Consider the following 22175-nt stretch of genomic DNA (forward strand, 5'->3'; position numbering starts at 1 on the left):
GGGACATACAATGGACTGTAAATTACAGTATGCTTGAAGGCAGATATTTTTGTTAACATGACAACACATTTGGAAGTCCAGAATGATACTCAACCCTCTGTTAGTAGTTCCTCGGATGCAGTTCTCATGGATTTATCCTCAAAATTCCTGCCATGCTCTGCTAATACAACTACTTATATGTTTGAATACATGCCTCATGTCTGGGATGATCTTTGTGGCTAAATGCATAATTTACAACCTTATGTGGAAAGGAGCTGTCTTACGGGTCTATATGACATTAGATGCTCTCCTCTCCCATATTTGGTATCATTGCATCCTTTAGTATCTCTGTTGTTGTTCATTTATTGTTATTGTTAGTTTTACAAGATTTACTGATCGAGGAGATGAAATATGGTAGCAGTGTTGTTGTTATGGCAACTGCACAGTCCACCACCTCACTTAATACTGCATTGTTACCATCAAGAGGAAGTCATGTGTTTAGGAAAATCATTGAAATATCTCCACCCACTTTAGTAAGTGTGCGTGTGTGCGTGCAGCATGTATGTGAGTGTAGTTTTATGTACCATAATAATATACACCACACACACACACACACACACACACACACACACACACACACACACACACACACACACACACACACACACACACACACACACACACACACACACACACACACACACACACACACACACACACACACACACACACACACACACACACAGTGTCTATAATTTTTATCCTTTGGTTGTTGTAGGCAGTCAGACAAGAAATACTACAGACAGTAGTCAGCAACAAACATTTGCACCATGGTATTACTAACTTGGAATGGAAGTGAGTTGACTCAGTATACATACTGTAGTAAAATGGTTGTTCTACCAATGCACTGTTACTATATACTTATCTTAGCTATGTAGTCAGGACTCAGAAGCGCATAAACACCAATACTGGCAATAGCTGTACACTATCTACATGCTTGATGAATTCTTATTAAAAAGTAATTATTTTTAATTTGACCGGTTTCTATTTGGGGCACTTCTGCAGGCTTTCAGTTGGTATACTAAATATAAATGCATTCAATTGTCACAAATTTGTATGTTTATTAACAGTACAAACTATACATAGTCTAGCTACTTAGAGTAGTGTTTCCTTTGATGTACACACAATGTACATACGTACAATTTCACATTAATTTTATAGAAAAGTGTCGAGCAGAATGGAGGGATACCTAGTCAAGGACATAGTCAATATTGTAGAGAGAGCTATACACAGCCAAGAGTGTCGTAGTAGATCTCATGATAACACCTTAATATCAAGAAGTGTTAGGGGTCGCTCTTTCTCTGTGGACACTCTCACTCCACGACCAAAGGAACTTACTTGTGAAGACTTCATGAAGGCTGTAGAGGGATACAAGCCTCTTGCATTAAGAAGTGTTCCCCTACACAAACCGGAAGATATCACATTTGCTAATGTTGGTGGACTAGATCATATCAAAGCTACATTAGTTGAGGCTGTACAATGGCCATCCAAGGTACTTACATTAACAACAAATGTAGACTCGCCCTTGGAATGACGAACATCAGTTTCATATAAAATCCCATGTAGTTCTGTGTAATGCACACCTAGATATAAAGGTTTTGAGGATTACATCTTTATATTTTTGTAGTACCCAAGGTTATTCTCCAGTTTTAAACTGAAGCAGACATCAGGGATATTGTTATATGGTGCACCTGGGACTGGCAAGACAATGATTGCAAAGGCACTTGGCAAAGAATTTGGTCTAAACTTCATCAGTATTAAGGTATATACAGCAAGTGTTACACTAGATTAATCACACCAGACTTGTGCTCAAATAGGGACCAGAATTGTTGAATAAATACATTGGGGCCAGTGAACAAGCAGTGAGAGATGTATTCATCAGGTATCACATCTGCCATATAGTTATGTCTACAGTTCATTACATTGCTTTCAAAATAGGGCACATTCTGCTAAACCTTGCATCTTGTTCTTTGATGAATTTGATGCACTTGCTCCACAGTAAGTTGGTGCTGATAGGGTTGTGATGTAATGTGGCACATTATCCCCTGTACCCAGGCGTGGACATGACAACACTGGTGTGACTGATCGAGTGGTTAACCAATTACTAACACAACTAGACGGAATAGATGCATTAGAAGGTTGGTGGGTATATATTTTCTACAACTTACTGTGATACAATCAAGGCTTTGATTTTACCATATTATCTGACATTCTTGCTGGCTGTACCAGTCATAATTTCAGTAATTGCTGTCTAAGCCTCGGCACAAATAATGGAAGGAAAGTTTGGCTGATGCCATTCTTTGATCTGTACTGTTAATAGTGTATTCCCACAACGGTATGCTGGACTTGTGCATGATGCCACTATTGTGGCCTTTTGTTCTGCTGAAGAAGAGAGAATGAAGTAGTTATGAACTGTGTAGAGAAAGTTATGGCCCACGAGATGCATGTGTGTCATCCAGCATTCAAATATGATGGGAGTCACATGATCTTGGTGCTACTGTACCTGAATAACTGGAATTTATGCAATATACACCTGTATTGTTTTCATTAATTATTTAATGCCAAACTGTATCACTAGTTAGTAATGCCACATGCATGGTATGTACACATTAAAATATATTTTTGCTTTCCCTTCAAGGTGTTTATGTACTGGCTGCTAGTAGTCGACCAGATCTGATTGACCCTGCTCTATTACGTCCAGGAAGAATCGACAAAAGTCTTTACTGTGACCTACCTAATCAGGTACAGTCACTCAGAGCATATACTGCTAATAAAAATGCTGTATCACATATTTCGTGGTAGTATTGAACAACCAGCCAGTACTTATTATTGTTGTTTATCATGTAGTCAATTATGTTACTGTAGATTGTGTGACCGTTGTCAAAAAATATTTTAAGGTCAATGGTATCACATGAAAAGTAACTAATCGAAAGCCATTATAGACTCAGTTTAAAAGTAAGTTGTAGCCATCTATCTGATTCACAGTTACTCATGCCTGTATCAGTAGACCTGAGGTGGCAAACTGTTTGGCAACACGTGTTTAATAGCAAAGCCTGCTGAAGAAGCCAGTAGGGCGTATGCTATTTGTCAGTGAAAGAACCATCCATCGCAACCTCGAGTCTACTAATTAAGATACAGGCATGAGTAACTACTTGCATGTGAATCGGATAGACTGGCTGTAACTTAATTTTAAACTCAGTCTATATATGATGACTTTTCACGTGATATCATTGAGCTAAAAAAACTTATTGACAACGATCATTCAATCTGTAATATTGTGACCAACTGTTTGTAAAATGAACTGTTAGTTTGATAAGCATTACCATTTCATTCTGTACAGGATGAACAAATTGAGATACTCGAGGCATTATCCAAGTCTTTACCATTAGGAAAGGACGTAGACTTTCGTGAGGTCACTAATGACTGCCAGTATTTCACTGGAGCTGATCTAAAGGCTCTTCTATATAATGCCCAGTTGCTAGTGGCACACAACATACTCAACGGTGAAAAGAAACCTGAGGGCATGAAAAAGCAGGGGGCATTAAATGGAATGGCTGTTGGAAAAATTTGGTGTAGTGCAAATGTCAGCAAGGAAAAGAGAGATGAAGTGGCCCAAAGAGTAAGAATTATTACTATAATATGTGTGTTGTGTGTTTAGGGGTCGGTAGATGGTCTTATGGTAACTTGTATTCTATACATGATTCTAGTACATGTATCCACAGCTGCATAGAATAGTTTAACATCACTTGTTAAATGCGAAACCCGTTATCACCTATGAGAAATATTTAGTGTATACTAAACTTAAACTTTCCCATAGATTTTATAATAGCAAGCAAATTGTTAGTAGTGAAGCACAATGTGTTATTCTCCACACCAGCTTAATTTTATTAACTAAAAGTAATGTTGTGCTTTATGTTGAAACAGCAGGTTTAGAAGATCTTTACATAGTAAAGAGGTGACTTGTGGAGAGGTTGGTCATGCGACATCTCTCGTGATCTCAAAGAAACTGACACCTCAGTGTTTATATAAAGTACTGTTTAGCAGTTGTTTTTTTTTTGAGGGAATAATTTTTGCAATTTTCACAGATTGGAAACTATCCACAAAAAAATTTCCCCCAGCTTGGCATTATTTGAGTATTATAATATTCTGAAGTGAAAATTTCTCACCTCAAAAGTTTGGATGGCCATCCGCGAAAAAAAAATCCCCCCTCCCCACTTGAAAAAAATCCTGCTATACAGTTCTAATGTGCTATTTCAGTCATCCAATAGTTTGTGTGGCTTTCCTAGCTAAGAAACAAGTGCCACATTATGCATACTTGTCGATAATGTGGCAGAAGAAACTATCAAACCAAGCATCATATTTGGTTATGTAATCACAATGCGTCAGTATTATTGGTCATGACGCATGAACTAACATCAAGGTATACAGCGCAGTGTGTCACTTAACGAACAACCTCAAAGGTATTACCAATAATTATCTTGGCGATTTTGATGGCTAGGAAATTTGTGACAGTTAAAAAAACATATGCTGTGCAATTTTTAAAAATTTCATCAGATTAGTTAGTGTTTCTTCACCCTATTGTAGATTAGAGCTATCCAGAGAATCAACAGTCACAATAATAACAAATCTAAATCTAAAGACAAGCAGGTAAGGACTTCATAAACAAAAATAGTGGACATTCATGGTGACAAGGTGATCTTGTACATACAGCTAAACTCTAATAACAAACAAGAGAACTTGTTGATAACACAGTCAGATTTACTCGCAGCTGTTAAAGGTTTACAACCATCCATCAGTCAAAAGGACAGGGAGCGTTACCTACAATTGTGAGTGTTCTATTTGGGAAATGAGATGACTTTGACTATTTTTGTTTAATAGGTATGATGGTTTTGTAAATAAAGCAGATGTTGGCAACATCAAACAGCAGAGATCAACACTTGCTTAGCATATACATCAATTTTTAATCAGAAAGAATGCTTTAATTTTTTTTGTTTTTTGAAAATTGTTTATTATATAAGTAATCAACTTACCACAAAGTTCCTACACTAAAAAGTAAATTGTTCCTACCTTGAGTGACGCTACAAAAATGTTGGTTAGAGTTTTTAATCTCACCTTGTAAGGTATGTGTGCATGGTAAGTTGTGTAAAGAGCCTAGTCTGTCATCTCGACAGTTATTTGATCTTCCTCTTCATTGTCATCTTGCTGAGGGTAGTTTGCAGTTTGGGAAGTACTTTGGTAACCAAGGAACCACCATCTTGGCTCCGCCTCTTCAGACGATTGGCTCATTTGAAACACCTGTGGCAACCGTGTTAACAGGCCCTGCAAATAGTAGCCACTGCTCTGAGGATGAAAGGCTTGGAAGTAGTGAGTAATTTCTCCTATTGTTGCTCCAAGTGGGTGTACGGCTAAGAATGTAGCGATCACGGTCACCATTGCAATCTCCTTTTCAGTCATTCCCACTTCTCCAACTGACTTCTCTGATCCAGTGACAGTATTCCGTGTCTTTGCATATTCAGCAGCAGCTGCAGCCAATGGATTATCAGCAGAAGCATCTTCTGATTGCATCATCTCTTTCAGATCATTCATCTCAACACCTTCAATAACCTCCGACTCCTATACAACAAACATGTTAACATAATTCACCAACTGCACAATGAATATCCTACCTCAGTTGTTGAATCACTAGCTTGAACAACTGAGGACCACTGGTCAGGAAACTCCTATATAAATGTACAGTTTATCCTTGTATGCAAGTATAGCGTAAAAAAACTGTTACCGTCTTGAAATGAGCCATTAAAGATTTGAGTTGGTAGAGTTGTTTGTTACGGTTTTCAAGTTCCGTTTCATGGGCTTTTTCTAGCTCTTCAGCTGTCTTCTTTGCCTTTTCCAATTCTTCTTGCAAATAATGCACTATGGAAGCACATGCATGGTATATGGAATAAGCATGTTATGTACGTACATGGTCACCTACCAGTACTGTCTAGTTTTGCTTTCTTGGTTGGTGGTTCTTTGAATTCTGTCAGTGGTACACCACTAGTTAAGGCCTCTTCTCGCTGAATTCTGTCATTAATCTGCTTCTTTACGCCCTATAACAAAATGGCAACACTAGAATACTCAGTATGCAAGTTCGTGACCATAATTTACATCATTATATTCCTCCCATTGGCTGATCATCTTGCGTTGTGGCTTTGTGAAACTGTCATATGCTCGTTTGATATGTGAGGATTCATAAACCTTCTCAATCAGCTCGGCTGTGTAGAGACATTTAATTCAAAAAATTATTTTGTGATGCAACAACTATCTTACCTCTTTCAAACAAAGGTTTCCACTGACTTGTTCGTTCGCCAAGCTCAGCGTCTTTCTGAATCACATCCTTGCTAAGCTGTTTAGCTTGAGCATTGACAGAGCTAAGCATTCCAAAGAAGTTGATCGAATTTTGTGTCCCACAGTGACCCTTCTCAAACCAAGAAATGGTATTCTTAGCTGCCTCTTCAAACATTTCTGGCTTATGAAGATCAGCAGAAATGGTGGATACATTGACAGTGCTGAAGGTCATATTCCCTTGCTTTCTATTCTGTTTCTCCAAAAACTCTTCTTGGTCACTCTTATTCTGTGAGTAATCGACATGAATACGACTGATGTCAGCACTAGTGTTGGATGGTCCGATACGCATTCTGTAACCAGAGATTTCCACAGCCCTGGTGACTGCATCTTCTGAATCAAATCGAATGTGACAGAACTTTTTACCACTCTTTGACAAACGGACGCTCAAAATGTTCCCATAATCCAGGAAGACATCTCTCATGTGAATCTCTTCTGCCATATCTGGTATTCCTCCAATGAAGATTGTCTTACACCCAGGAGGTCTGTCCCTCAGTGTTGGCTTTGGTAGATGAGCCAGGGGTGGGATTAACAAAACCCCCCCACGCAGGAAACTGCCACTTTCAGTTTCCAAAAAGCTAGCTAGAGAGGGAGGACCCATGGGTGAAAGGGAATGTGGTGGCGGTGGTGGTAGGTGTGAGGATGGGTAAGAGTCTAACAAGCCAGGTCTTCGTCCCCCACCTGCTGGAACAGAACTGCGATAGACAGAATCATACTCGTATCCTGGATCACGGCTAGGGTAGTCCCTGTCATATTCTGGCAACAAGGGTACATCTCTCTCATAAGAACTGCCTCCAAAAGGGTAGAGGTCCCTGGAGTAGCGACCTTCAGATTCATAGCCACCACTAGTGCTACTGCTACGCCAGTCTGAGTCACGATACATCTCCTAAAGATTTACAAGACATAGCAGTATGTATCTTCAAACTACTCTCAAGCTATAGACAGTACTTAATAGGTCAATAACTGATTACTTAACAAAAAAGGTTCTATTCTCTTATTAGACGTTCTAGTCTGAGTATGATCAATTGGCTGACAAGTGAATGCAAATAGCATAACTGTATGGTGATCTCTTACAAGCACCTTTGGATGTACTTTAAAGCAGCTTAACCAATAGTTGATCTTGCCACCTAAATATATTGACATCTGGTTTACTCCTAGTGGCAAGGACACACAAATAGGAATGTAATGTCTAATTTTGTGGATTACAACATTAAATTATCACAGAATGGATCTCTAATGTCGCCCCAGCGTAAATTTCAGGCGCCAACAGTTGGCATGTGTATGGATTCCACATTAGAACAACAATTCTAATTATAGCCCACCACCGAATACCCGTAGCATGTTACTGTGATTTCATACATTACACGATTACTTTAAAAAAGGACTGACTAACTAAACTTAACACAACGCATAAATGGTACACTCTTCCCGTAAAAAAAGAATGTACATTTAAGCGGCTACTTGCATGTTGAAAAATCACACGTTAAAATACTACCTATTCGAAGCCGCATTCTATATACGACACTGCGCCTTACCTGCTATTATGATGAACACCGTTGTACTAAACTTTTCAGGCTAGCAGAAAACACTGCCACGTGTGGGTTGCCGAAGTCTCGTGAGCAAAACAATTACGAATCCGAATATAATTCCCCGGATAACTAGACTACCTCACAGGAACTATTCTAATACAACGTACAGTGTGCCTGAATGTATTGATACTAATAACAAGGGCGAGTTGAATACACATAGCAATGATAACTGCACATTTTGCATATTAATACATGTGTGCATGGGGTATGATGCATGTGAACATACTGTGAATCATACTAGCTACTCGGTGTACCTTGGACTGGAAGTTTTTATTGATTGTTACATTGCAACATATGCAGTTAGATGCGGTTATAGCAAGTTACATAAGATCATGATATTGCAGGGACCTGGGACCCGGGTGCACCTGTAGCAGCCTGAGGGAGTGACCGGCTTGATGTTGATCTTCAGTGAGATTTAAGGTAACAAATCAACTGGGTCTGCTCCTTGCACTTAGATGTCTTAATTTACCAAAATGCACATTGTATAGATGGGACTTAACTACAAGTTGACAAACAAACAAATTGACAAACAAACAAGTTGGCAAACAAACAAGTTGACAAACAAACAAGTTGACAAACAAACAAATGGTTACCTATATCACATTTAGTGTCTTAGAGGTTCTTACACAATTTTGCTGTGAGCCTACTGATATTGTATCTCAAGACTTGCATACAGGTTGCATGTCTTGGCCTATCTGCATGTAAGCAGCAGAAAGAATGACAGTTAAAATGCCATTGCTCATGCAGCTTCTAATGATGTATGGGCCATTGAATTGCAGCATGTTTTAATGCCGTATAGCTTTGTTTAGTTATGTGTACGCTGTACGCATGCACTGTGTATTGGATGGTCTTGCAAATAATGTGAATTCACTGATAATGGTGAGATTATTATAGCACTCCATACTGGCTAGCTATTCTAATGTAATCAGTTGATGTGGCCTTTCAATAAAATTATAAGTGCATGCACCTAGCTATGAGCTTGAGCCATGCAATGCACTTGGCTGATGCCAACATAAAAGCACACATTATATATTTATGAAACTAATGATGCATGTGCATGGACAGGTTACATAATGATGTCTTATTGAAACATATAATTTTCCTGGACATAATCAGTCCAACCATGCATGCATATAACTGAAGGCTTATACGACTCGGGCTTATAGGACTATATTTAGCTGGATGGTCCAGATCACTACATTGGCATGTTATAGTTATACACAGCTGTTTCCATTACATCATTTACCTCAAAAAATGTATCACAGAGTGACCATGCTAATTTTATCTGTCAAGTACAATTTGTAGTACCTGAGTTTCTAGAACTTTAATATACCCTAGGTTTTTGTATTAGCTTTTTGCAACACCATCATTCAACTTCAACAAGCTGCATGATACTTTATTATATAAAGCAGTCACCTACTCTAATAAAATACAGTACTCACTTGATTATCCAAACCTCTATTATCTGAACACTTGGTTATCCAAACAGTAGAAATGACTGCTCTATTAGAGTATTTTTGTCTAAGGTGTATGTTCTATTAGAGAGCTCTGTATATAAATGAATGGGCTTTGATTATCTGAACATGTCATGGTCAGATAATTGCGGCAGCACTGTAGTCAGCAGAAGGCAGTTTCCCAACTAAAAACATTTCTGTCCACTAGATTTACTGCTTAAAAGTTACTGAAACAGTCAATAAAGTCCTGCTAAATATTATATACCTTGCTCATCCATGCGTCTGAAGGTACAACACCAACCAAAATCACAAATACACTATGATATGTGCTCAGTACCTGGTGGTAATTTCAGTAGTTTTATACTTTGGTTTTCAATGGTGATATAGTGTTTTTCATTTGACGCTATGAAGAAATTAGAGCAGTTTGAATTTTTGTGTCAAGATCAAGATATTTTAATAGAGCAGTCACTATTCTAATAGAACATTCAATTGATGTTTAATTTTTATTGCAAATTATAACAATGCTGCCTAATTTAACAACGAGAGACCATCAAACAGGCAGAAAAACTGATTTCCAAGGGTAATATATGTTATTATATACTTGTTGTTGAATAACTATAAAACTGCTATCAGATTCAAGCATCATAATGGGGAGTATAATTTTAAAAAATTCTCAGAAGATATCCTTAGAACCTAGTTAAGTGTATTTCATTTACCAATCAAAGTAATGATAATGAAGTTCCATTCTTCTCCTAGTGAAGTAAGCACTGAACTTCTTTCCTCTCCTCAGGTTTCAAAAAAAAGCCCCCTGGCAGTGCCGCCTATGAATATCACAGGCAATATCTGGGTCTGAAAAAGTGCTTGAACTTATTGTTGACAGATCTTTTGCAGTTTCAACTGGTCCACAGTATCTCCTACCTTGCTTTCACAATAAAGGCTCACCAATTCCCTTTCCCCTTTACAGAGCTGGAGAAAACTGTTCACATAAATGGATTGAATTTTTGTCAGTAAATTAGTTTATATAGTGCGGTCAAAATACTCCAATAAAACAATTATCAATTCAGCAAATCAAACTTCCAGGGTAAGTAGAATTCTAGGAAAACGGGAACGGAATGGAAACGGAAAGCGGGAACGGAAACGACCAACGGAAAATGTCTGATGAAGGTTATCATCTCAATATACGGGTTAGATTTTACAGCATGATGCTTCTTTGTAACATTGTTGGTACTGTTCCGCTAAAGCGATCGAAACTCTCTAATACTAATAGAGCAGTCACCGTGCATTAAAATACTCTACTAGAACGTTAACAGTCAAGAATGTTTTTGTAAACTATGCGGACCTGCTTTAAACCTGTGAATGATATGGCTGGCAAAGATTAGGTATGTAGACTAGCTAAGTCATCAACAATGACTGTTAACTGTTCCTTTAAAACTATAAACATTTAAAAAGATTCAACACTGAAACATGCTTGAAGAAGTTTGTGAAGTATTCTAATTATATAGACTGAAGACAGTGTCTATATAGGCTATGCACTTACATGCAACTTCCTGATAAGAGTTATGTATGATAAGGTATGCTGTTAGCTTGCTTGTCAGCTCCAAGACGTGCATGGCTGGTCTCATATGACACACACTAGCTATATCATCAACACTCTATTTAATTTTTTTTCATTAAAGCTTTACAGCACAAGTGCTGAAGGTCTGTAAGACACCTGGTCCTACAGCCTGCTCAAAGACATTAGATACTAAGACATTAGCTACTTAAGGTGTGTTTGAAAGTTGCAGAAAGGAGAAAAAAAACTGAAATAACTATACTCCTTGAAACCATACAAAAGATTCAACAATTAAGAATGAAGTGATTTACAAGTATTCTAATCAATTGACAGTGTTTACATAAAGATGTTCCTTGTCAAGATAAAAATTAGGTAGGTGGTAGATACAGTATGTGTCAGGCTGAGGTGACTCCAATGAAGAGGCTGAGGGTTGCCAGCTATAGTACAATGATTCACAAGCTTTCAATACTAAAAGGCCCCTGGTGAGATACATGGTTTGCAAAACATTCTGTGACTGCTCTATTAGAGTATTTTAATGGACGGTGACTGCTCTATTAGAGAGTTTCGATCATTTTAGCGGAACAGTACGGAGGGTCCAACAATGTTACAAAGAAGCATCATGCTGTAAAATCTAACCCGTATATTGAGATGATAACCTTCATCAGGCATTTTCCGTTGGTCGTTTCCGTTCCCGCTTTCCGTTTCCGTTCCGTTCCCGTTTTCCTAGAATTCTACTTACCCAAACTTCCACACATGCATTTCTAACATATTGATCAAGGTATCAAGACACACGATAGTGTGTCGTGCGTCCCAAGAAGCAGATGTTATTTCTGCACCAACCGTGGCATTGTTTAAGAAGAAACTTGATGATTTATGGAGAACAACAAGATATGGGCACTCTCAAAGGCCTGCGGCCTAGCTTGACAGTCTTGTACTGCCAAGCAATTTTTGTCCATTAATAATAATAATAATAATAAGAAGAAGAAGCCGGCGCGCCACACCGTGAGTATATTTACAGGAAGAAAGTAAACGCGATTTTCACACCTTTGTAGCTCCGTAATTCCTTATCCGATTGAAACCAAAGTTGCTACAGAAGTGCCGGCTAGGTAGGGGAGTCCACATTCCAAATTTGAAGAAAATCTCTCCAGCCATTTCCGAGATACGAGCGGCCAAAGTTTGGGTTTTTTTTCTTCGTTTTTTTCTTCTTCTACTTCTTCTTTTCGCACACTTTGCAAAATCCGCAATAAAACACGAATACGTGCTCCAATAGGGCTGAAACTTTGCATGGTAGGAGTCCGATGAACATTCACGGAGTTATTACCGATTATTTTCGTAAAATAAGGTCGAAGGTCTGTCACGCCCAAAGGGTAAACCGCTTGAAGGAATGAGCTGAAAATTGCTATGTAGATGGAGTAACTATCGTAGGAGTGCCTTTTTGTGGTTTGAAAGGAATCCAGTTAAAGGCCATCGAGATATAACACAAAACCCAACCTGTGTCACAATTACGCGATCGATTTTTATGAATAAAAAACTAATAGTTTTCTCGCCTACCAGGCAAACCGCTTAGAACAGTGAGCTGAAAATCGGTGTGTGGCTGGAATAATTATCATAGAAAGTCCATGCAGTAGTACAGAAGAATCGGATTACAAACCACTGAGTTATGATTCCAAAGCCAACTACGTGTAGCATATGCGAGATCGAGATACTCTAATAGAACAGTCACCCTAATAAAGCATTCAGCTACATTTATAACTTACTCCATTATAAAATTATATTACATTGCAAGTTATTCTGTAGGGAGTTCAGCTACATACAGTTAATCTTATAGACAATTCAGCTACAAGCAAGTCACCCTGTAGAGAATTCAGCTACAAATATGTTGCTGTAGAGATTCAGAACATTATAAGTCACACTGAAGAGAATTCAGCTATAAACAGGTCACCTTGTAGAGAGTTCAGCTACAACAAGTCACTCTGTAGAGAATTCAGCTACAAACAAATCACTACGTAAAGGGTTCAGCTACAAAAAAAGCTACCCAGTAGAGAGTTCATCTAGATCAGCTACAAACAAGTCACTTTAAGCAATGTTCAGCTACAAGTAACTCACTCTGTAGAGAGTTCAGCTACAAACAAGTCACTCTGTAGTACAAACAAGTCACCGTGTAGCTGGAGAGTTCAGCAACCAATCAAAAAACCACTCTGTAAAAAGTTCAGCTATACAAACATGTTATAACTCTATAGAGAAAGTTATAACTCTATATTGAGATCAGCTAGAAACAATTAGTCATCCAGTAGAGAGATCAGCTACAAGACATCACCTTATAGAGAGTTTAGTTACAAAGAAACCACCATGTAGAGAGTTCAGCTGCAAACATATCACCCTGTAGAGAGTGCAGCTATGAACAGATCACCCTGTAGAGAGTTCAGCTAGAAAAAGTTATCCTGCAGAGAGATCAGCTAGAAGGATCACCTTGTAGAGAGTTCAACTACAAACAAATCACCCTGCAGATAGTTCAGCTACAAACAAGTCACCCTATAGAGAGATCAGCTAGAAGACGTTACCTTGTACATACAAAGAAACCATCATATAAAGAGTTCAGCTGCAAACAAATCACCCTGTAGAAAGTTCAGCTACAGATCACCCTGTAGAGAGATCATGCTAGAAGAAATCACCTTGTAGAGAGTTCAGCTACAAAGAAACCACCATGTAGAGAGTTCAGCTGCAAACAAATCATCTGTAGATAGTTCAGCCAGAAACAAGTTCACCCTGTAGAGAGATCAGCTAGAAACAAGTCACCCTGTAGAGAGAGCAGCTACAAAGAAACCATCCTGTAGAGAGTTCAATTACAAACAGATAACTCTACAGAGAGTTCAGCTAGAAACAAGTCACCGTGTAGAGAGATCAGCTAGAAACAAGTCATCCAGAGATCAGCTAGAAACAAGTCACCCTGTAGAGAGATTAGCTAGAAACAAGTCACCCTGTAGAGAGATCAGCTACAAAGAAACCATCCTGTAGAGAGTTCAATCGCAAACAGAAAACCCTATAGAGAGATCAGCTAGAAACAAGTCACCTTGTAGAGAGTTCAGTGACAAAGAAACCATCCTGTAGAGAGATCAGCTAGAAACAAATCACCCTGTAGAGAGATCAGCTAGAAGCGAGTCACCTTGTAGAGAGTTCAGTGACAAATAAACCATCCTGTAGAGAGATCAGATAGAAACAAATCACCCTGTAAAGAGTTCAGCTACAAACAAATCACCCTGTAGATAGATGAGCTAGAAACTAGACACAATATAGGGAATTCAATTACAAGCAAATCACCCTGTAGAGAGTTCGGCTACAAACAAATCAACCTGTAGAGAGATCAGCTAAAAACAAATCACCCTGTAGATAGATCAGCTAGAAACTAGACACAATATAGGGAATTCAGTTACAAGCAAATCACCCTGTAGAGAGTTCGGTTACAAACAAATCAACCTGTAGAGAGATCAGCTAGAGGAGGTCACCTTGTAGAGAGATCAGCTAGAAGCAAGTCACCTTGTAGAGAGTTCAGCTACAAAGAACAGAGAGTTCAGCTAGAAACAAGTGACCCTATAGAGAGATCAGCTAGAAACAAGTCATCCTGTAGAGAATTCAGCTACAAACAAATCATCCTGTAGCAGTAGAGATTTCAGCTACAAACAGATCGTCCTGTAGATATTTCAGCTATAGATACAAGTCACCCTGTAGTAGCAGAAGTCACCTTGTAGAGACCAGCTACAAAGAAACCATCCTGTAGAGAGTTCAGCTACAAACAAATCACCCTGTAGAGAGTTCATCTATGAACAGATCACCTGTAGATGGTTCAGCTATACAAGTCACCCTTTAGAGAGATCAGCTAGAAGCAAGTCACCTTGTAGAGAGTTCAGCTACAAAGAAACCATCCTGTAGAGAGTTCAGCTACAAACAAATCACCCTGTAGAGTGTTCAGCTAGATAAAAGTCACTGTATACAGAGAGATCAGGTCACCCTATAGAGAGATCAGCTAGAAGAAGTCACCTTGTAGAGAGTTCAGCTACAAAGAACACACTCTGTAGAGAGTTCAGCTAGAAACATGTTACTCTTTAGAGAGATCAGCTAGAAACAAGTCACCCTGTAGAGATTTCAGTTACAAACAGATCATCCTGTAGCTAGTTCAGCTAGATACAAGTCACATTGTAGAGAGATCAGCTAGAGGAAGTCATCTTGTAGAGAGATAAGCTAAAACAAGCCACCTTGTAGAGAGTTCAGCTCCAAAGAACCCACTCTGTAGAACGTTCATGGTACAAACAAGTTACCCTATATAGAGATTAGCTAGAAAGAAGCCTGTAGAAAGCTCGGCTACAATCAAATTACCTTGCAGAGAGTTCAGTTACAAACATACCACTTTATAGAGAGATGAAACAGAAACAAGTCACTTTGTAGAGAGGTCAGCTACAAAGAAACTATCCTGTAGTTCAGCTACATTTCAAGTCACCCAGTAGAGAGATCAGGTGCAAAGAAATTATCCTGTGGGGAATAATTGACATTTAATAAATATATGTATATAATTTGTAGTAATTACTATATAATAGAATCAAAAATAGTTGAAGTATTAAAAATCGTCTTTAAGTTCTTTTCTTCTTCCTGTGGTAAATAAAAAAAAAACAAATGGGTTAAAAAAGCCCCAAAGCCAGCTATAGGCCGGCTTTGCAACATACAAATACAAAAAGAAGTGATATCTAATCAAAAACAGCCAAGCTGTAAAAAAAGGTGCGGCCCCCAAAAAGGCCATGGTGAAAAAAGATGTGAAATCCAAGGTGGCGGCCAAGAAATGGCTGTGATGGTAGGTTAATAGCAAAAATTTTAATTACGACAATTCAGGTGAATTTGGTGCCAAATCCTAGTGGAGGAGGCAACGCAAATTCACCTGAATCGTCGTAATTAAAATTTTTGCCATTAACCTACCATCACAGCCATTTCTTGGCCGCCACCTTGGATTTCACATCTTTTTCACCATGGCCTTTTTGGGGGCCGCACCTTTTTTTACAGCTTGGCTGTTTTTGATTAGATAATTTAATTGGGAATAAAAAATCTGTTGTAGTGGGTAGAGGATCTAAATCACATAGGCTATAATGGAGACAGGGCATGCATGTATGGTATAATGTAAGTGGAGGGGAGTTTACTCGACATGCGTAGCATGCTCCAATTAGAGGATCCTGCAGGGGCTTAAAGGAAAAGAGCTATGACTAGGGTGGATTGTAAGGCAGTTTGATCAACTACAAAAGGAAAAAAGAATTGAACAGTAAAGTATAGTGCACTTTTAGTCAAATGGTAGATTGTACAAGATACTAATAAAACGCACACACATCATAATAATATAGCTATAGCATTCTGCAGTGCAGATCAGCAGGTTGTCTGACTTTACTCAGTCGCCATTAATCACAGGGGCAGTGAAGTATAGGCCAAAGAGGGGGAGGGGGAACAACTTTGACATAAAAGTTACACAGTACATGGAGTTTGAACTATATACAATAGATATAGCTAGATGCTACTCATAGGGGTCTGGGGGCAGGTTTTGATATTATAGAGAACATTTTAGATGATTCATTACATAATCTAAGTAGCTACTGACAATTTTAAAAGCCCTGTATTTTTTCTAGCTTCTCTCTAATTAAACATAACTACTGTATAGTTTGCTTTTAGCTGTAAAGCTAGCTGCATGCAGATTTGCTGATGGCTAAAAATCTTTCAAACATGAGGCACACTAAATTGTCTAATAAAACACAACACACAGACAGACAACACAATTTACTTTTATAGTTCATCAATGCTGTGAAAACTTCACAATATAAGGTTATATGTACCACCTCAGATCAAAGGAAAGCCAGTGCACATATATCACATATTGTACTGGCTCAAAATGTTAATGAGATATACGCACTGCAGTGCGATCTCATTACACACTGCCTTAACGAGATATACGCACTGCAGTGCGTATATCTTGTTAAGGCAGTGCATATATCTTGTTAAGGCAGTGCATGTGCATATATCTTGTTAAGGCAGTGCATATATCTCGTTAACTCGAGACTTTGCACACCTATTAGGAGTGTACGCTATATCCAGAAATCATTAGATTTCTTTGATGTTATACTGTTATCTCTCTTCTCTTATATAGGGAATCAAACAAGCTGTGATTGTGGGATTGAATTTTTCCAAACAACCTGGATTCAATTTTAATACATCAACAGTAGTTTGTTTTTACTTTTGTAAATGTAGTAATTAAAGTAACATAATTAACACTAGTCTCTTAAAATTACTATATTAGCAAAAGTAAAATCAAACTACTGTTTGATGTATTAAAATTGAATCCCACAATCACAGTTTGTTTGGCAAAATTGAATCCCACAATCACAGCTTACTTGGTTCCCTATATAAGAGAAGGGCAAATAAAGATTAGGTGAGTCTGCATGCTAAAGTAGAACATAGTAGTTATACCACAGGCACTTGTGCTTTGTCTGTATATATGCACTTGCACTTGGGTCTGCGTCCCTCGTGCTCATGCGTACATATCATACAAAGCACTCTTGCCTGCTATTACATATCCGTTTAAATACCCTAATAGAACATACATCACAATATCTACCCTAATAGAACACACACGACCTCTAATTGAGCAACCACTCTTCGTATGAAGGATTCACCTGGACTATGCTGATACCTTAATTCTGAAAGCAACTCTTCTCTATCCAAATACACATGCTGGTGTTGACCTTGCTCAGTAGTGCTGATTAACATACCCAACACTGTACTGCATACACACTTTGTCATGCAAAAAGTTAACAACACAACAATACCATGACTAGGATGAAGAAGCGGAACTCCAATTCAGTTACTCTGATAGACAACACAATCTAACTAAATATAAACCACTGTATGTGACAAACACAAGTTGAATTAGAATATAATTATAGCTCATTGTGGCGATGCACCAACTATTGGTAAACTGATCATGCCACTGAGTAAGCAAGCCTCATACCACACTCAGACACTTTATGTTACATCGTGATCCAAATGAAGTAGAGTACATCCCAATTGTGGCATTTGTCTGCCATTCAAAACTAATCTCTTTTGTGCATGGTTGTAATGGGACACATCCTGATAAGCCACCTTCATGAGGACTGTGTAGATCACTGCATGTGTAAAGCCTATAACTGGACACATGCATCTTGATAAGCCATCTGCATGAGTACTGTACAGATGTGCAGAAATTCCAGTGCACAAGGCCACCTACATTATAGAAACTATGACATCAGTCACTCTTTGTTGATGCAAGGTCACCAACATTATAGCTAGATGTTAGTGCCACACACAGTCACTATTGAAGAAATTATGCGTGCACATCATTAGCCGAATCAGGTATGTAATGATGTGATTACTCCTTGTTCATTAGTAATGTTCAAATTTTAAGTTATTCACACAATAGCACATAACAATTGTCTTAGTATCAAGCGCATTTTAGTTTACTAATGAAATTTACATGAGTTTAGCAATGAAATTTACACGAATATTTCGTGAACTTATCAATGAAATTTACATGAACATGGATACCATAAAAATGTTCTGGAGTGGTCATCCTATAATACAACTATATAGTTGTATTATATAGGATGACCATGCACTCTATTAGGGTGACTGTACATGCTCTATATATTAAGTTTCTTAATCTTGGTTGACCAGTTTCTGGAAACCTCAGAGACCTCCTGGAGCCACCTGTGTTATTATAGCATATATGATATCAACTTTTTAGGACCACAGACTGCACGTATCTTAGCAATAACATTTCTTTTAGTTGTCTGCACTTTAAGATCTGTGGAGTTCTCTTTGATGGGTGTTTCTCCACAGTATGACTCGTAATAGTAGTGTATACCCGATTCATATACGTATTAGTTGATGAAGAAACTGTGTGCATACATAGCTATAGGTATTTAGGTTTTACACTAAAGTACTGGCATCATAAACATAGTCACGAAATCTTTTTCATAGGAGGCTGTTTTGAGTTTCTCTTATTTGTTCTGAAGGTTTTCTACTTACAGTTTTAACAGGTATCAGTCATGCACACATGTAGATGCCATTGAAACTGTGTGGTACACTTTGGTGAAGATCTTAATCTTGTACATAGACACTTAAGGAAATTAGAAAATCACCTAATGAAGGGATTCTTAGCAGACAGATCCCATATTATTTGCACAGCAGGAAAATAGATATCATTATCTATCCGGTATACCCATGCACCCATGGATAGTATAGCCATCTTGCAGTCAACGTGTTACATGCCATGAAATGCTAACATATATGGCTTATCTATGAGAATATAATGACATTAATGAAATGTACCATAAAAGTCAATTGTAAATCATAGCCATTTTCATGGATATCTCATATATATAGCAATTTCACTGGCAAATTCTTTCATGGCACAAGAAAGTTCATGCATGGGTGCACCCACATGAACTGTTGAAATTTCATGGGTACTGACTTTATGGATAGCATCTACTAAAAGTTTGAAAACTACGTGAAATTCATTACCATTTTCATGTGTTGTTTATAGATTTTGGGATAATATGTATGTCATGCAGTGTGTTTATCCTGTATAGATTGTATGCAATTTCATAGTTACAATTGTGTACACAGTGAAATTTCTATAATCTGACAGAACAGCTTCCCTATCAATACATGCAGCTTAGGGAATTTTAAAACCTTCTATGTTCATACTGAAGCCTATACATACTTTCAATGGATGCTTTACAGTGATAACAAATGAACAGCAAAGTATAGAGGCATAGAATGTGGTCTAATAATTACATGGTTTGCCAACACTACCAGCTATGTTATCAGGCACACCATTTAAAGTTTTATGAATTTCACAGAACTGATGGCAAATGAAAACAGTAAATTTTAAATTTTAAAGAAAGCCAAAACAGCTGAACTAGTAGTAGGACTTCAAAAATCCAGAGTATAGACATGAAATCAAAAGTATATAGTAGCCAAGAAATTGCTGCAATGATGTGTTAACCAATTTCAATAATGACAGATATATATATATATATATGTCATTATTGATTCAGAAGTTCATCAGCATCAAAAGCAATTGTTGTAACAGTGATTTCTTAACAGATAAGTTAATTTTGGATTTCTACTGTAACATGTACATATATCCGATAGAAATCTAGAACTGCCATTTCTATACATAATTATGAACTATGAGACAGATGTACACTACATATATAATTTTGGTAGGAGTGGTTCAGTGGTTGAGGCTCATCAAATTACATGTTTGCACTTTATATAAATATTCAAAGGAAAAATGAAGAACAAGTTGATATTCTGCTACTTCTAAAAGCCAGGCAGCCATGTAGTTAATACTATTACCTGCTATACGTATTACATATGATGTAGATTTTCAGAGTCATTAATTTCTTTTGGCTTTGTATTGCATTACTAATGCTTATTGGTAATTATTGCAATTCCAAATCCATTCATTATTCTTGTAATCTACTAATTACCACCTTTTCGTTGCCAAGGTTCAGTAACTCAAAACAAACCACTTATAACCCACTGACAGTGCTCAGAACTATCTTCTTAACTGTTTTATATAGCTAGTGTATCTGTGGTGTGAATTCCTGCTCTTCATTTGGTTCTGCTACAAGAGGGAAATGCCCCCTTTTGACTTGAAAGGATGCTGCTCTTCATATCTACATGGCTGCTGTATCTATTACATATAATGTGATTCTTTTTCCTGGAGTAACAATGCGTCTTATGACAGATGTCCTTTAAGAACTAATCTGCACGTTAAACATCTCCTCCAAGCTTTTTAAGTGTCTGCTTTTGGAGGAGGCATGCAATTATAATTTCTAATTGATAAGCAAGGTAGTAGACTCTGAACACATAAGACTACCCTCCTTCTACCTGGCTCACCCAAGATTGTGTAATTTAGAGACGATTTTGTCTCACAACACATTAGCCAACAGCTATAGCTGAGAATAAAAGGTATACTCTTAAAATTAGTTGCCTGGCCAGCTATGTACTTATAATCTGATTATAGACCAATTACATATATCAGCTAGTATTCACCACTTTTGCAGAGAAGTTCTGTTGTGACATCATTATATTGTCAATTCATGTAATGTCAGTCCAGATGATGTATGGAGTGACTGACTTATACTTAATAGAAATTAATCAAACACTTAAGAACTACCTGTATAAGTCTTAGGCTGTGAGCTGCATGTGACTGATCATAGCTGCTGATCTCATCCATAAATACATTAGCTATACTGCATTCCTTCTGAGCACTGGGCTAGTGGCTAATTATTTAGCAGTGATGTGGGATTTATTTTATTACAGCTAGTAGCATATAGTTTACTGTGCTACCACTGCAAGACTTAGCATATAGCCTGGTGAAATATGTATACAAATACCTGTAAATAAATGTGTGCATGCTCTTTATTCATTCCATTTCTCTAATGTGGGAATAATGTATCACCAACTACGTCTGATTACACTTGGAAACAACACATTTTGTGATCATTTTGAAGCCATCTAAGCTTTAAGGTAACAATGTACATTTTGTTTGTTCTTTGAATCACGTGGCCTTCAAAATGGGATCATGTCAAAAGATATGAAGTCTGCACAACTAACGTCCAAATTGTGGAAACCATATATGTATCCCCACAAGATACATTTATGTTATTCATGGTGCCTTACATACAGTGAATAAAGTATTTAGCTATAAGTTGATTAGAAAAACTAGGAACAGTGCATAACTGCATGCATCCATTACTTCTTTAAAATGTAATAGTCCATTGAAACTTTAACTAATGGTTTGATATCATTCCAGATATATTAGCCAAAATTGTAAGTATTTGTTAACTTACTATGACATGAATTAGTTGGAGCAGGCTTACAATTATACGTACAATCAGTATGGAGTATTCATTGTGTGGACAGTGGCATATCTAAAGGTGCATGGACCTGCTAGCAGGGCCCAAGCCCTACAAAGTTAAGAACTCTATAATGCTCTATGTACAGTATCACATGTTGAGGCACATCCTCTTATAAAATAGTTAAATACTCTAATAGGGCAGTCAATACATTAGAATCACTATG

The 22175-nt window shown here is 37.7% G+C and overlaps 2 protein-coding genes across 2 annotated transcripts in view; one reads left to right on the forward strand and one right to left on the reverse strand.

The window, feature by feature from the left end:
• Positions 1 to 5075, forward strand: part of LOC136240672 (peroxisomal ATPase PEX1-like) — a 10444-nt gene extending 5369 nt beyond the window's left edge. The window contains exons 9-20 of the mRNA XM_066031692.1: positions 358 to 512; positions 758 to 834; positions 1201 to 1531; positions 1667 to 1801; positions 1857 to 1921; positions 1978 to 2037; positions 2095 to 2177; positions 2678 to 2781; positions 3380 to 3658; positions 4624 to 4686; positions 4750 to 4865; positions 4918 to 5075. Coding sequence (XP_065887764.1) covers positions 358 to 512; positions 758 to 834; positions 1201 to 1531; positions 1667 to 1801; positions 1857 to 1921; positions 1978 to 2037; positions 2095 to 2177; positions 2678 to 2781; positions 3380 to 3658; positions 4624 to 4686; positions 4750 to 4865; positions 4918 to 4984 — 1535 coding nt within the window. The 3' untranslated portion in view covers positions 4985 to 5075. The remainder of the gene's footprint in view (positions 1 to 357; positions 513 to 757; positions 835 to 1200; positions 1532 to 1666; positions 1802 to 1856; positions 1922 to 1977; positions 2038 to 2094; positions 2178 to 2677; positions 2782 to 3379; positions 3659 to 4623; positions 4687 to 4749; positions 4866 to 4917) is intronic.
• Positions 4997 to 8072, reverse strand: LOC136240673 (ecto-NOX disulfide-thiol exchanger 1-like). The gene is made up of 7 exons (XM_066031693.1): positions 7956 to 8072; positions 6346 to 7306; positions 6184 to 6290; positions 6011 to 6125; positions 5816 to 5949; positions 5706 to 5759; positions 4997 to 5652 (listed from the first exon to the last, which is right to left on the reverse strand). The coding sequence occupies exons 2-7, from the start codon at positions 7301 to 7303 to the stop codon at positions 5191 to 5193; spliced, it is 1830 nt and encodes a 609-aa protein (XP_065887765.1). The 5' UTR covers positions 7304 to 7306; positions 7956 to 8072; the 3' UTR covers positions 4997 to 5190.
• Between the last annotated feature and the right edge of the window lie 14103 nt (positions 8073 to 22175).

This window comes from Dysidea avara, chromosome 12 (assembly GCF_963678975.1).
Source record: "Dysidea avara chromosome 12, odDysAvar1.4, whole genome shotgun sequence".
NCBI classification, from domain to species: domain Eukaryota; kingdom Metazoa; phylum Porifera; class Demospongiae; order Dictyoceratida; family Dysideidae; genus Dysidea; species Dysidea avara.